At 44.1% G+C, this 15,662-nt stretch overlaps 1 protein-coding gene across 3 annotated transcripts in view; it reads left to right on the top strand.

The window, feature by feature from the left end:
* The window catches only part of scube1 (signal peptide, CUB domain, EGF-like 1), a 170,209-nt gene that overhangs the window by 31,189 nt on the left and 123,358 nt on the right, over positions 1-15,662 (top strand). For all 3 annotated transcript variants that reach the window (XM_072377527.1, XM_072377528.1, XM_072377529.1), the window contains exon 3: positions 3,557-3,682. In XM_072377527.1, coding sequence (XP_072233628.1) covers positions 3,557-3,682 — 126 coding nt within the window. The remainder of the gene's footprint in view (positions 1-3,556; positions 3,683-15,662) is intronic.

Genomic DNA, 15,662 nt, shown 5'->3' on the forward strand with positions numbered 1-15,662 from the left:
AGACAGAAACTTTTTTGTGAGGGCTTTTGTGATTTCTGAGTTTTTAAAAAAAAAAAGGTACCGGTAATTGACCAATTGGTGTTTGTGTTAGATGGAAGTAATAATGTATCTACTGCTTGTATGTTATAACCAAAACTTCAACCTGAGGATATACTTCAGTCATATTGCTGTGTTGTTGCACACAATGTCACAAATTTTCCTGCAAATTATAATAATGTACAATGTTCTTTTGCAAGATATATTTAGAAATAAATTGTAACTGCTGGAGGAGACAAACAGGCACACTTTTCATTTGGTTTCTTGTATGTGGTAAGAATTATGATACAATATATAATCCCTTTTTTTTTTTTAAATTGGGACATCAAATGTAAGTAAAAAAAACAATCAATTCTTATAAACCAACATTCACAATAGAACAAAGAAGACAAATATATCATTTTATTATTTCATGAAAAATATTAGCTTATCTTGAATTTAACGACAGCATCATGTCTCACAAAGTTGTGCAACAAAATGTTGGAAAAGTGGCACTACAAACAATCAGCTGAAGTAACATGTTACAATTAATTTGTTTATTTGGTAACTGTCAGTAATTGGCCATGAAAAAAAGAGTCTCAGAAGTTAAGGGCAGAGATTCAGCAGAAAACTATGTCTACGTATTGTGGAGTAATTTCAGAATCTTGTTCCTCAGCAAAACATTGCAAAGGCTTTGATTATTTCATCATCCACAGCATTTAATAATCAAGGGATTTTAGAGATTCTGGAGAGATTTTGTTTAAGCAACACCTTTCGAAGATTATTGAATGTCCATAATCTTCGGGACTGTATTACATTGAATTGCTGCATGGGCTCCATGACACAAAGAAATCATTGTCTGTGAACACAGTTCATCATGCCATCCACAAATTCAGGTTAAAGCTCTATTAAGCAAAGAGGACCCCATATATAATCACAGAGAAATATTATCTTGACCAAAGCTAATTTTAAATTGTCAGGAACGGTGAGGAGGTAGGAGTCAGATGCAGTTCTTTCAGATTCAAAGGTTTATTCCAACAAAACAGGGAGCAAGGCAAAAACGTAAAGCGCGGTTGAGCCGGATAATCAAAAATACTTTCAACTATGAAAAAACAAAGAAAGGCTATGAAAACAGGACTATGTATAAATACTATGATCAAGGACAATGAATAAACAAATGACAAGACTACGTGGCAGGAAACCAGACTTAGCTTTCGTGAACGAGATATGAAGGGTTATTGAGGATTCTGTAATGAATGAAAGGAAACCAGGAGACTAAATGCTGTGGAGGGAGTGATTAGTGATGAAGTGCAGATGATGACAATGAAGCTGATGGCAGGGGAGAAACATGACAAGAACTGAATCTAAGAACATGACAGAAAACATAACAAATGACCTGAAAACATGGTTATCAAAAACATAAACTGTGACAAAAATAGAGTAAGACAAAATAGAAAAATTGCTATTACAAACATCTTCTGTTAGATAAATCAAAAAATGTAAAATATTTTTTTTAAATCAACATCCTCTGACCTAAAGACATAAACAGGCGTCTGAATCCTTATCAGTGCTCAGGTGAATAGGCTGCAACTCTTATGGTATGAGGACCTGTGTGCCATATGAACGAAACCAACATTTGTTTTGTTGGTAATACAACACTTTACCAAATCACTTTTGTCACTTCTTGGTTGGGTTTATTCAAACAACAATACTTAGTTAAGTTTAGAACATGATCACTATTAGGGCTAAGATACAATCTTTTTACAACATGACCAAGACCTATTATAAATTTAATTTTGCTTTACGCCTCAGTTATATGTAAACACACAACACATTACACTAAAATGTTGTCTCTTTTTGGATGCCTTCAAAATATAATACCACTCCCTTAAGGTTAGAAGTCAAAACTAGTTTGATAGGAGGATAAACCATTCATCAGTTACGGCAAAAAATATAGACAATAATTTTTTACCATGTAGATATATCTGTCCTAGACGCTATTTCTACGTTTTGCATAAAGATGCTCTCAAGACTACTACGAGTTGCATATTCTTTGAACAGAATTATTGTCTGAACCTGCCTGCATGAATAAACACCACATGGGCAAATTTTTGGGGAGGTTTTGTCCCAAATTTCTTGTAAACACATTTTAAGATGTTTAACAGAATGGGGTCCTTGTATTGCATTTTATTTGTCACAAAATCCTCCACACATTCTCTATTGGGGACACAATAGGAATACAGGCAGGCCAGTCCAGTACAATTACACTCCTCTTACTTGGCCATGCCTTTGTAATGTGAGCAGAAGGTTTTGTGTTTTCTTGCAAAATGTACTGATGTACCTGGAAAAGATGTTGGCTTGAAGGCAGCATATGTTGGTCTAAAATCTCAAATTTTTTTTTTCCATTATGGCTGCAATCATAGAATTGTAAATGCGTTTTGCCATTTGCTGTTGCAAACTGTTGCTTTCCTGAGTATCACTGTAATACTGTAGGAGTAACATATTTGGGATTACTAAAATAATTCCCTCTAATACCGTGCAGCATATTATTTACATTTTGTCACGTCTTTAGGTTTTGATTCATGTCCTGTCTCGTCATTTCCTGTTTTATTTTGAAATATTAACTTCCCTCTCGTTTCAGGTACCTTGCCCTTCCTCCTGTGTCAAGTGTCTGATTGTCTTCCCTGATTCCCAAAGTGTTTCCACCTGTTCCCCTGGGCTCCTCATGTGCTCAAATAGTCTGCGTCTCCCTTGTCTTGTGCCAATGTGTTGTCTCACTGTAGCGTCTTTATCCATAGTAAACCACATCCATAGAATCATCAAGCCTGCAGTGTAGTGATCCTCGTGCAGAGCGTATCATTGTTTTGGTAATTTATTCTTTAGCTCTAGTTTATCCACGGTAATTTTCATAGCCTGTTCTTGTTTCCTCCATTAAGGAGTGGCTTTTGGTTTTTGTTAATTGTTTTATAGACGCCTCCGTTAGAGGAGCGTTGTGTTCGTTCATTGTTAAAGTTTTATATTTCCTCCACTAGTGGAGTAATTTTTGTGTTTGAGTTTCAGAAGATCTTGTCACACCTCCGTTAAAGGAGTGTTCTTAGGTAATGTTAAGTTTCATAGTGCCTCTGTTTAAGAGTGAGCTTCTTTTGTTTAAGTCCGCCTCAGTAGGAGAGCGTGAAAGTTTATTGTAATCTTTTCATAGCCCTTTGACACATTTCCGACTTCTTTGAAATGACCAATACTATATCTGCAGTCTTGAAAGTTTTGATTCTTATTCAGATCTATCAACTTCAGGTGGGAAATTCTCTTAGTTACCTTGGTGACACATACTCCAAAGTCTACTTGCTTTATTGATCAGTCTCCAAAAGGAAAAATAATTGGGAAGTAATGGGGTAAAAATGTTGTTTAAATGCTCTCATTGTCTTTAATTTAATTCAAATGATAGTTACAATTTAAACATTGAAACAAACAATTAATAAACAAGTTGGTAAATATATACAGACATACTTGAAGTTTCAGTTTCTTAAACCACTTTCTCTTTCAGACATGGATGAATGTGAGAATGACTACAATGGGGGCTGTGTCCATGAATGCATCAACATACCAGGCAACTACAGGTGTACCTGCTACGATGGATTCATGCTGGCACATGATGGACACAACTGTTTAGGTATGAATGGCCCTATATTCAAATATGTTCTTCATTTATTTATGTTTCTTTAATGTGTCTCTGCATTCACTCCACACTAAAATTGATAGACTTTTAGACAATGAAAAACACACAATCTAGCAATGTAGACATTCTAAAAATCTTATTAAAACCTGAATTTGTGAAATGGCAAAATTGTTCACTTTGCTGGATTTGTTGAACATGTCAGTGATGTAACTTCTACTGGGTTTGATTTTATTTGTCACAGTTTAGTCATCCAACCATCAGTATTTTCCATTGATCCTGCTTCTGCCCCACTCAGCCTGTCAGTCACACACACCTCATCAGTTAACTCCACTCACCTGTGCACACAGCTGCCTCTCATCACATGCAATCAGCCCAGCATATAGTCACCAGCTCCACACTCTATCCTTTGCCAGATTGTTCTTTGCCATGCAAGTCTTTCCAGAGTTTTCCTGCCAGCTTTACCGGTACCGACCTCGCCTGTCCCTGATTCCCTGCTTCGTCTGCCTCCTGGTAATTCGACCCAGCCTTCTGTCCCTGACCAAGAACTTTGCCTCTCCTCTCCTGATTCCTGTTTGCCGGTTTCTAAACCGTTTGTCTGTCTACCAGAGTTTCAGTAAAGCCTTGAACTTTTTACCACTGTCTTCTGACTCCTTTGTACTGCAATTGGGTCCATACACCACCCGCTACAGTACAATCTGGCCAGACATGGACCCAGCAGGACCAACCTCACCACAGGATCGGTTTGAGAGGATTGAGCACGCGCTCATGCAACAGCAGCAGAGAATGGAGGAGGCTGATGCATACGCCAGACGAGCTACAGAGGCCAACACCAATGCCTTTGCAGCCCTCTCTGCCCAGTTGCAACAACTGATGTCCACTCGCATTCCTGCAGTTCCAGTCCCCACACTGGAGACTCCTGCTCCAGCTCTGCCACAGCCCAGAATGATCTCCGAGCCCAGAGTGGGAACCCCTGAGCGATATGATGGAAACCCTGAACTCTGCGGTTCATTCCTGACCTCCTGCTCCTTACTCTTCGGCCTGCAGCCATACACGTTCGCCACCGAGGATGCCAGGGTGGCATACGTAATTAGCAACCTGACCGGCAGAGCCCTCCTCTGGGGAACAGCAGAGTGGGAGAGGCGGACTTCCGCTTGTGCATCATTCCAGGCCTTCTCTGAGGAACTACGCAAGGTGTTCGGGTTGGGCACTTCCGGATCTGATGCCGCCCGTGATCTGCTCTCCCTGCGCCAAGGGAACCAGTCAGTGGCTGACTTCTCCATCGACTTCGGGACCAGGGCCCGTCGAAGCGACTGGAACACTGCGGCTCTGCACGATGCTTTTCTGCATGGTTTGGCAGACTACATCAAAGATGAACTGGTTTCCTATCCTCTACCTTCCACACTGGACAGTCTCATTGAACTTACTGTTCGGCTGGACCTCCGCATACAGGCCCGGAGAAGTGAGAGGAGACAGAACACTCCTGGTCATCTCGACCCAGCCCGCTGGCCAGGTTACTCATCTGCTTCCGGTTCCTCTTTACCCGCTATGGATATTGGCGTAGAGTCTGAGCCCATGCAGGTGGGCCGCAGCAAGCTTACACCCGAAGAGCGAGAGCGCCGCCGTAAGGGGAATCTGTGTATGTACTGTGGACAAGCTGGACATTTTATCTCCCGCTGCCCGTTAAAAGACAGGGCTCACCAGTGCCCACTTTTATAGACTCTGGTGCAGATGCCAACATTATGGCTGAGAGCTTAGCTATACAACTCGGACTTAAGAAGATTCCACTTGACACCCCAATTCCTGCCAAAGCCCTTGATGGCCATCTTCTGGAGACTGTCACTCACCAGACTTCTCCTGTCCACATGCTACTTTCCGGTAACCACCATGAGACCATCCAGTTTCACCTCCTGTCATCTTCCAACATTCCACTGATCTTAGGCTACCCTTGGCTACGTCGACACAGCCCCCACATCGACTGGGCCACAGGGGGCATCCTCGGTTGGAAGAACTCCTGCCACCAGGTCTGCCTTAAAGAGGCCTCTGTACCCCAGCAGACAACGCACTCCAGTTCCTGCCCTGACTTGTCCAGAGTTCCTGCCGAGTACCATGACTTCCGGGAGGTGTTCAGTAAAACTAAGGCGACTTCATTGCCCCCTCATCGGCCTTATGACTGTTCCATTGACCTGATGCCTGGCACTTCACCTCCCAAGGGGCGTCTGTACTTCCTGTCTGGTCCTGAACGGGAGTTCATGGAGTCTTACATCAATGACTCCCTGGCTGCCGGTATTATCCGACCCTCGTCGTCTCCTGCTGGGGCAGGATTTTTCTTTGGCGAGAAGAAGGACAAGACCCTGCGCCCCTGCATTGATTACAGGGGACTTAATGACATCACTATAAAGAACCGGTACCCTCTTCCCCTCATCTCCTCAGCCTTTGAGTTACTTCAAGGAGCCATGATCTTCACCAAGCTCGACCTCCGTAATGCCTACCACCTTGTCCGCATCCGAGAGGGGGATCAATGGAAGACTGCTTTTAACACGCCCACCGGACATTATGAATATTTGGTGATGCCATTTGGCCTCACCAATGCCCCGGCAGTTTTCCAGGCCTTGGTCAACGACCTCCTCAGAGACATGATCGACAAATATGTTTTCGTCTATTTGGACGACATCTTCATTTTTTCTAAGTCCCGCGAAGAACCTATCCACCATGTCCAGACGGTCCTCCAACGCTTGCTGGAGAACTCCCTTTTCGTGAAGGCCGAAAAGTGTGAGTTTCACTCACAGACTGTGTCATTCCTGGGTTACATTGTGACTCAAGGTCACCTGGAGATGGATCCTGCCAAAGGACGCAGTTAGGTGCTGGCCAGTCCCTGAAACCCGTAAGAAGCTGCAGCAGTTCCTGGGCTTTGCCAATTTTTACAGGCGCTTCATCCGGAACTATAGCTCCATCGCTGCCCCTCTCACAGCCCTGACATCCTCCAAGACTTCCTTCCGATGGTCCCATTCTGCAGATACAGCCTTTCAGACCCTGAGGGACCGCTTCAGTTCTGCACCCATCCTCCAAGTTCCTGATGCCGAACGGCAGTTCATCGCAGAGGTGGATGCATCTGACATGGGTGTAGGGGCTGTGCTGTCCCAGCGGGCAGCCAGTGACCAGAAGATCCACCCATGTGCCTTTTTCTCTCGGCGTCTTTCCCCAGCCGAGAGAAATTATGACATTGGTAACCGGGAACTTCTTGCTGTTAAACTGGCCCTGGAGGAGTGGCGGCACTGGCTGGAGGGAACCAAGCAGCCCTTCCTGGTGTGGACGGACCACAAGAACCTGGAGTACATTCGAACCACAAAGAGACTCAATTCTCGACAGGCACGATGGGCCCTCTTCTTCACTAGGTTCAATTTCACCCTCTCCTACAGACCTGGCTCCCGCAACGTCAAACCTGACGCTCTGTCACGTCAGTTCCAGAGGGAGGATGATGGCACCAGTGCTCCTGACACCATCCTTCCGTCCCCGTGTGTTGTGGCATCCCTGACTTGGGAAATTGAGGAGAAAGTAAGAGCTGCCACAGAGGGTCAGCCTGGTCCTAGTGCCTGCCCTACTGGATGTTTATTCGTGCCTGCAGCTCTGAGGTCGGATGTACTCCAGTGGGCCCATGGTTCTAAGTTGACCTGCCATCCTGGGATCCAGAGAACCCGGGAGGTCCTTCTACAACGTTTCTGGTGGGCCACGTTACAGGAGGACACCCGGAAGTATGTTAAAGCCTGCCAGATCTGCAATCGGAATAAAACATCGCATCAAGCACCATCCGGCCTCCTGCAGCCTCTCCCAGTGCCACATCGCCCCTGGTCCCACATTTCAGTGGACTTCGTGACAGGCCTGCCACCATCGAATAAGAAGACGGCTATTCTTACCATTGTGGACCACTTCTCTAAGATGGCACACTTTGTGTCCTTGCCTAAGCTCCCGTCAGCTAAAGAGACAGCCCAGCTGCTCCTCAACCACGTCTTCCGCCTTCATGGGATTCCTGTTGATGTGGTCTCGGACAGAGGGCCCCAGTTTTCATCAGTGTTCTGGCACGAGTTCTGCAGCCTCTTGGGAGCCACGGCCAGTTTGTCATCTGGGTACCATCCGCAATCTAATGGCCAGACTGAGAGGAAGAACCAAGAAATGGAGACGGCCCTCCGGTGTATGGTGTCACAGAACCCATCCTCTTGGTCCCAGCATCTGTTGTGGGTGGAATATGCCCACAACACCCTTACCAGCTCCGCCACCGGTTTGTCTCCTTTCCAGTATGCCTACGGTTACCAGCCTCCTCTCTTCCCAGCCCTGGAAGGGGAGGCCTCTTGCCCTTCAGTTCAAGCCTTCATCCGTCGCTGTCGTCTGACCTGGAGCCATGCTAGGGCCTCCCTCCTGAAGGCGGCAGACCGGTACTCCTCAGCAGCCAACCGTCATCGCTCTCAAACTCCACAATACCAGGTGGGCCAGAAGGTTTGGCTCTCCACCCGTGACCTTCCTCTGCGTGTGGAATCCAACAAGCTGGCTCCCAAGTTTGTTGGGCCCTTCACTATCGAGAGGGTCATCAATCCTGTGGCAGTCCGGCACAAACTCCCTCGGTCTATGCGGGTGCACCCGACATTCCATGTGTCCAAGGTCAAGCCGGTCAACGAGAGCCCGTTGGTGCCTGCTGCTCCACCCCCACCCCCCCTCGTTTCATTGAAGGGGGACTCGCATATGAAGTGCGCCGCATCATTCGCTCTCGCCGACGTGGAAGTGGCTGCCAGTACCTCGTCGACTGGGAGGGCTACGGTCCGGAGGAAAAATCCTGGGTTCCTGCTCAACACATTTTGGTCCGGGGTCTCATCCAAGTCTTTCACCAGCAACATCCGGACCAGCCCTCCCCCAGCAACATCTGCAGGGGCCCTCGCCATAGGATGCCTGCTGCTGGCCCTTCCACTGCCCCGGACCAGTGGGAGGACTCCCTGTCGGAGGAGGAGGCAGTGGACCCACCGGCGAACTCGCCTTCCTCACAACCTGAGCATGGAGAGTTCTCGGGTTCTCCCGAGTTTTCAGCCCAGCATATAGTCACCAGCTCCACACTCTATCCTTTGCCAGATTGTTCTTTGCCATGCAAGTCTTTCCAGCGTTTTCCTGCCAGCTTTACCGGTACTGACCTCGCCTGTCCCTGATTCCCTGCTTCGTCTGCCTCCTGGTAATTCGACCCAGCCTTCTGTCCCTGACCAAGAACTTTGCCTCTTCTGCCCTGATTCCTGTTTGCCGGTTTCTAAACCGTTTGTCTGTCTGCCAGAGTTTCAGTAAAGCCTTGAACTTTTTACCACTGTCTTCTGACTCCTTTGTACTGCAATTGGGTCCATACACCACCCGCTACATTATTTGTTAAAAACAAAACAAAAAAGTTTTGATATCATGTATCAGTGTATCATGAAAAATCATGATACACTGATACATTGACTTTGCCTAGTGTTATGAAAAGCCTCTTCATATGTTTTTATCTCCGTTTACTTGTTTTGAGAAGTTAAAATATATATATTTTTTTTTTAAAAAAACCAAAACATATGGATGAATATATTGAATTGTTTGGAAGAGGAATAACTACAGAGATTTACTGACTTGCATGTTTTATGGTAAATGGACTTGTTGTTGCTTTTACTCGCTTTTCTAGTCTAACTGACCACTCAAAGCGCTTCACTACATGCTGCATTCACCCCACTCACACACATTCATACAGCACATCTTAAGATCCTTAACTACGTGCTTTTTCTAATCATTCATACACATTCATACCCCAGTGATACACTGGGAGGCAACGTGGGGTTGTCTTGTGTCAGTGTCTTCCCCAAGGACTCTTCGACATGTAGCCTGGGGAAGCCAGAGTTGAACCACCGACCTTCCGATTGGTGGGCAACTGCTCTTCCTCCTGAGCTACAGCCGCCCACCCATTTTTAAGAAAATCTTTATTTTTTAAAAATAAGTATTCGTTAAAGTCAGCATCTAGTGTTCATGCAACGATCTCTTCAGAATCTATCTCATACATTGAAGCGAGTGTGTTCAGCCTGATAATATTAAAACACATGCATGGCAGAAACCACAACAATCAAACGTGGTTGTCTTATTTATCCAGAGAAAATTTCAGTTTTCAATACTGGAGCAATGTATTGATGGGAGGTTGCTATAGTAATTATGTAATTGTGTGGTATTTATGTCACAGAAAGGGGAAACCAGCATGTGTCTGTCTTTAAACTAGATATTTCCTTTTTTTGGTGTACACTGGATGCAGACAAAATGAATTTTTCGAACGAAACAATGAAGTGTAACATTTGAAGCACAATTTCTATGATTTCAAAGCAGACTATGTACTTGTGCTATGTACTTATTTTGTTTTTAGAATCTCTTCATTTTTATAAAAATCTCTCCTTGGTTAATTATTCTACATTCCTTACTGTCCTTACTTTTGTAGTTTGAGTTTTCTTAATGTCTTTTAATCTTTCCGTCAGTTTTTTTCTGTTACTTCATAATTTTGATTATTTTACTTCCATCTTTGAAATTGTAACCACACTCTGCTTTTTTCTTTACTCTTTCTTGTTCTTCTTTACCCTCTGTGCTTTCCCTTATTGATTTTCTGTTTTCTTTCTCCTTTTGTTACTTAAGATTTTTTTTGCTTATTCTAAATATGAAATCCTTCCCATCAACTTACTTTATCTTTTATTTAATTTGACTCAATTCCCTCGTTTTACTCTGTTCTTCCATATTATTTCATGTTCTCGCTCAACATTTGACACCATTTCCAGTTAATTTCTTTTTCAAAATGGCTCTCCTCATCTATGCATTCATCCATCCATCCATACCATGATGGACTGATCTGTCCAGGGTGTACCCTGCTTCTTGCCCAATGACACCTGGGATAGAATTCAGCCCCTCTGGTGACCTCTGTGCACTATGCACCTCAGCATCCACTGACCCCACTCTGTTATTTTCTGTGGCCTACCACTTCGTGGCTGAGTTGCTGTTATTCCCAATTGCTTCCACTTTGTTATAATACAACTGACAGTTGACTGTGGAATATTTAGTAGCGAGGAAATTTCATGACTGGACTTGTTGCACAGGTGGCATCCTGTCATGGTACCACGCTGGAATTCACTGAGCTCCTGAGAGCGATCCATTCTTTCACAAATGTTTATAGAAGCAGTCTGCATGCCTAGGTACTTGGATTTATACACCTGTGGAAGTGATTGGAACACCTGTATTTAAATATTTGGATGGGTGAGTGGATACTTATAGTGTGTGTGTATATATGTATCTAAACACATACATTATATGTAGACATATATGTACATACATATAATGGGTGTGTGTCTGTGTGTGAAGGCAGTGGGAGATTAAGTTTGGAAGCTTGTGGTGTATAGAGACCTTTTTGCAATTTTCTCTCCTCACTTTCCATTGGTTCTTTTACCATTCACTTTCTTTTTTCCTCTTTGAATTAATCTCTAACTGTTGAACATCTACCAACTGAAATCCTACTACCACAATAGCGGTCTACTTTTGTTATTCTTCTTATACACAACAGTTGTGCTTTAGAGAAATCACTGTTTTTTATGATATCAGGACTTGTTGACATTAGAAAAAAACTACAGGTTGTTGCATATCAATGCTAAAATATGCTGTAGGCATTTATGGTCCAAGTTAGACTGTAATTATCTTCTATCAAGTCAGATTTCCTCTTGTACATAATTAATATTCAAATTTTAAACCAGATTTCACTAATCATCTGTCCCGATCATCCTCTGTTAGCTCTGGGGCCCAGCATGCTGAACTGGGCAGACCACATTGAGTGTGTTGTTAGGTTAGCAGAGACTGAGCGCAATCGGGATGACATTCTTGACATAGGCTTTGACATTTATCATTTGTCCGACGATGACCACAATGGATTATCCTTAGGTGACTGTGCTACCACCGCTGCTGCGCCAGCAAACCAGGATGACACGTCGTTCCTCTTGCTGCACTATCGTATAACTGAAAAACTTGAGGTGGACAGGCTCTCCCCTCCTCCTGCTCAAAAATTGTTGCACTTTTCCTGATTTTTATTTCCTGTCCAAGTTGACAACGATAAAAAAAAATAAATAAATGTCTGATGTATCCAGATTTTGTCTCGGAGCTAACTGTGGAACTGTACAGACATGATTTCTCCTCTCACAGAAGTGCACTTATGTTGCCTCAGGTTGCCCCCAGTTGAACTGAGATGTTGCCTATGCTTGTGTAAATGTTCCTGATGTTTCAATAAAGAGTGCATTTTGTATTCAAAAAGCCCAAAAGACTCTGCATGAAGGAGAGGCTCTCCAGCACACAAGTGGGTGAAAGCTCCCCTCCGACATTGGTGCAGGTCAGTCGCTTGGCAGCCTGCCTTCGTCTCTGGCACGCATGCGTGCCCTCTACAGGTGAAGCCACCTCATTTAATTTCGGTTGTAAACACAACTGTAGGGAACGAACACGGGGAGTTCTGTGACAGGAAATAAACACACTGTTGGAATAGAGTTATTTCCTTGTTCCAAAGAAAGGAGGGGGACTCTGCCCTATTTTGGACTTGCAAGTGTTGAACAAATACCTATGAACATACAAGTTCAAAGTGTCGGCACTCAGCTGCTGAATGCAGTCGGTCCAGGAGATTGGTTTGCAACAATCTCTCTCACAAACTTAATTTCATGTTTCTGAGGTTTTTGTTTGAGGGCATATCCTATGACTACATGGTGCTTCCCCTTCAGTCTGTCGTTGCTCCTCCTCCTCCGAAGTGTGCCGAAGTGGCGCTAGCTCCCCTAAAAAAAAGAGGGGTATCTACATCCCAGCTTGGGCTCTGATAGCCAGTTCTATAGAGCAGGTTGCAGCGTACTTGGTAAATGTACTTGTATAGCGCTTTTCTAGTCTAACTGACCACTCATGCCGCATTCACCCCACTCACACACATTCATACAGCACGTGCTTTTTCTAATCACTCATACACAAATTCATACCCCAGTGATACACTGGGAGGCAACGTGGGGTTCAGTGTCTTGCCCAAGGACTCTTCGACATGTAGCCCGAGGAAGCCAGAGTTGAACCACCAACCTTCCGATTGGTGGCCAACTGCTCTTCCTCCTGAGCTACAGGCGCTCTTGTTCACACATTTTCAGAAAAGCTCACTGATCACGAGTCTGCAGTTTTAATTTCTAGGACTGGAAATATGCTCTGTTTCGAGACTCCATTGGAGCACCAAGTGGTCACGTTTTATCACTGCCGCACTCAGTTTCAGTTGGGATGCAGACTGTGGTTCCAAATGATTTTGCAGCACATGGGCATGATGGCATCTATGATATTCATGGTGCTGCTCAGCTTGTTTGGATGCACGTCATCCAGCACTGGACTCCCTCGTACCGGTTGTGTGTGTTCCTTCACCTCCACAAGAGGCTGATGTTAGCTCGTCTTCCTTGGAGGAGCTCAGTCTGCTGCACCAGGGCTCCCCCCTAAGGAGAGTGTCTTTCTGCAAGGTGGTTTCCACGAATGTTTCCGTGAGGTGCGAGGAGCTCTGTGTGACAGCGGTGAGGGGAGTTGGATGTTGGTGTAATCCATACTTCACATCAATTACTTGGAGCTACTGGCAAGGTTCCTAGATCTGAAACATTTTGGGCAGGCTGTGACATGTCAATATGTTTTGATCCCAGAACTGAAAACACAATGGTGGTCTCTTACATAAACAGGCAGGGAGGGACACGTTCACTTCCCCTGTTAAACCTGGCTCACTTTTTGTCTTTCAGAGCCACTCATATCCCAGGGCGCCTCAATCTGGGGGCAGACTTGCTCTTCAGAGGGGGTGGAGGCTTCACCCATTGGTGGTAGCTCAGATATGTGACAGATTTGGCAGGGCTGCAGTGGACTTTTTGCCACTGTCGCCAACACTCACTGCCTGCTGTTCTTTTCCATAACAGATCAGAGTGCACCTCTTGGAATGGATGGCTTAGCTTACCCATGGCCCGGTGTGTTGCTGTATGTGTTTCCACCTGTGAAGATTATACTGCCAGTTCTGGACAGGGTGCGCAGACATGGTCTGCCCCTGATTTCTCTCAAGCAGAGGGGGAGATATTTCACCTTTGCCCAGAACTTTGGCTGCTGCGTGCCTACCTGTTGAGAGGTCCATTGCTAAGGGCCTGCTCCCTGCTGTGGTGGAAACAATTCGGAATGCTAAAGCATCTTCCACTAGAGATTTATATACCTATAGATAGCAGACCTTTGAGGAGTGGTGTCTGGACAAGAACATTGTTCCTTTTCAGTGCTCTATTGTGGATATTTTGACGTTCCTCAAGGAGCTGCTGGACAAAGGTCTCTCTTTTTCCAAAATTAAAGTTTATTTAACCACTATTTCTGCCTGTCATGTTGATTTTGATGCCAGGTGCTCATCCTCTGGCCATGCGATTTTTGAGAGGATGCATACAATAAGGAAGAGAGAGGGCAGCCTATGGATAGTCTTGATGGTTTATTAATGAATAACTGAAAATATACAAGGAGTAAACTGAAGTTCTCAGGGAAAACTCTGGAATAACTAAAGAAGCCACATGAAATCATCTGACAATGAGTAACTGAAAACCAGGAGTATATACACAGAGGGAGTAGTGATGGGATGGAAATCAGTACAGGCAGTCAGCAACAGAGGACCTGGTGTGAACAAGAGGGGAAATGAAGTCAACAGAAATCAAACTGGATGAAAACTCAACAAAATAAAGTGAACAAGCTAAGGGGCAAGACGTAAACTGAAGACAAAAAGGAAGACCAGAAATTAGGGAAAAAAACAAAACAAAACGGGTAGATCATCTTCAGAGCCAGCTGTCTTCATCAGTTTGTGCAATTTCTATGATTGGCTGGTTCTGATGCTGCTGCCCCAATAGATGGTTGCAAAGTAGATTGCATTTTCCATCTCGGATTTAGACAAGATTTAGAACATCACACTGCAAACACTGTGGGATATAAGCTTCCTTAACAAATACGGTCTACTCTGTCACTTCTGACAAACAGCCTTACTGTTTCATTTCCAGTTCAGTCTGCTTACCAGGTGTACACCCAGGTAGTAGTAGTGGCCCTCTACCTATTCTCCCAGAATAGAAATTGTATTTGGCTTCTTCCTGGTCCTCCTAAAAATCCACAATCTTCATTTCATACTTTTTGTCATTTACATTCAAGATAATGTCATCTTGAAGTGATTGTCAGCCTGTGGTCTGTTTGTTGGGTAGTAAATGATCCAGACGACTGTAGAGACATCCACCTTTATTTTTTGGAGTTTATGGCATGACATTGCTGACTGACTTGCATTAAAAGCTCTGGAGAAATTAAAGAACATGATTCTCATGGTGCTGACTGCTTTTTCCAAAATGAGATGGGCTTGCGGAAGTAAGTAGATAATAGCATCTTCAACCTCAAATCCAGGACGATAAGCAAAAATAATTGGTCTTGTAAGGTGTTCGCTTGCAAATTTTTGTGAGCTTATAATATCCTTTATGATGTTGGATGTTGGGGCAACTGGACTGTTGTTATGAACAGAATCTGTTGTTAACAAGCACTGGAATTCCTCCACCTTAGCTTCTGCCATGGACATAGAACTTATTAAAAGTGTTACTGGAATGGGAAATTAGCAATAGATCCTTTGGTCTCTGCAGGTTGAAGGATGGGATCCTTGTGGATTGGACTTTCTTCGCACGGATGATATTAGATCTTGGCTGAGTGAACACCTCAAACTCTTTATTCTTTCTTGATAATGACATATATTAATGAAACTTAAGGATATCTTTAACCCATTTGTGCCCAGATTTTTTTCGGAGTTGTAAGGCATATCAGTTTATCAGTTGAGTCCCTCAGAATCATCAGAATTTTTTTTTTTTTCATTTTGTACTTTGTGTTGAAGAAAATAGCATTTTTATGACCACAAAAAGGTAGGGCCCGG

Source organism: Leuresthes tenuis, unplaced genomic scaffold (assembly GCF_036924035.1).
Source record: "Leuresthes tenuis unplaced genomic scaffold, fLeuTen1.0.hap1 SCAF_23, whole genome shotgun sequence".
NCBI classification, from domain to species: domain Eukaryota; kingdom Metazoa; phylum Chordata; class Actinopteri; order Atheriniformes; family Atherinopsidae; genus Leuresthes; species Leuresthes tenuis.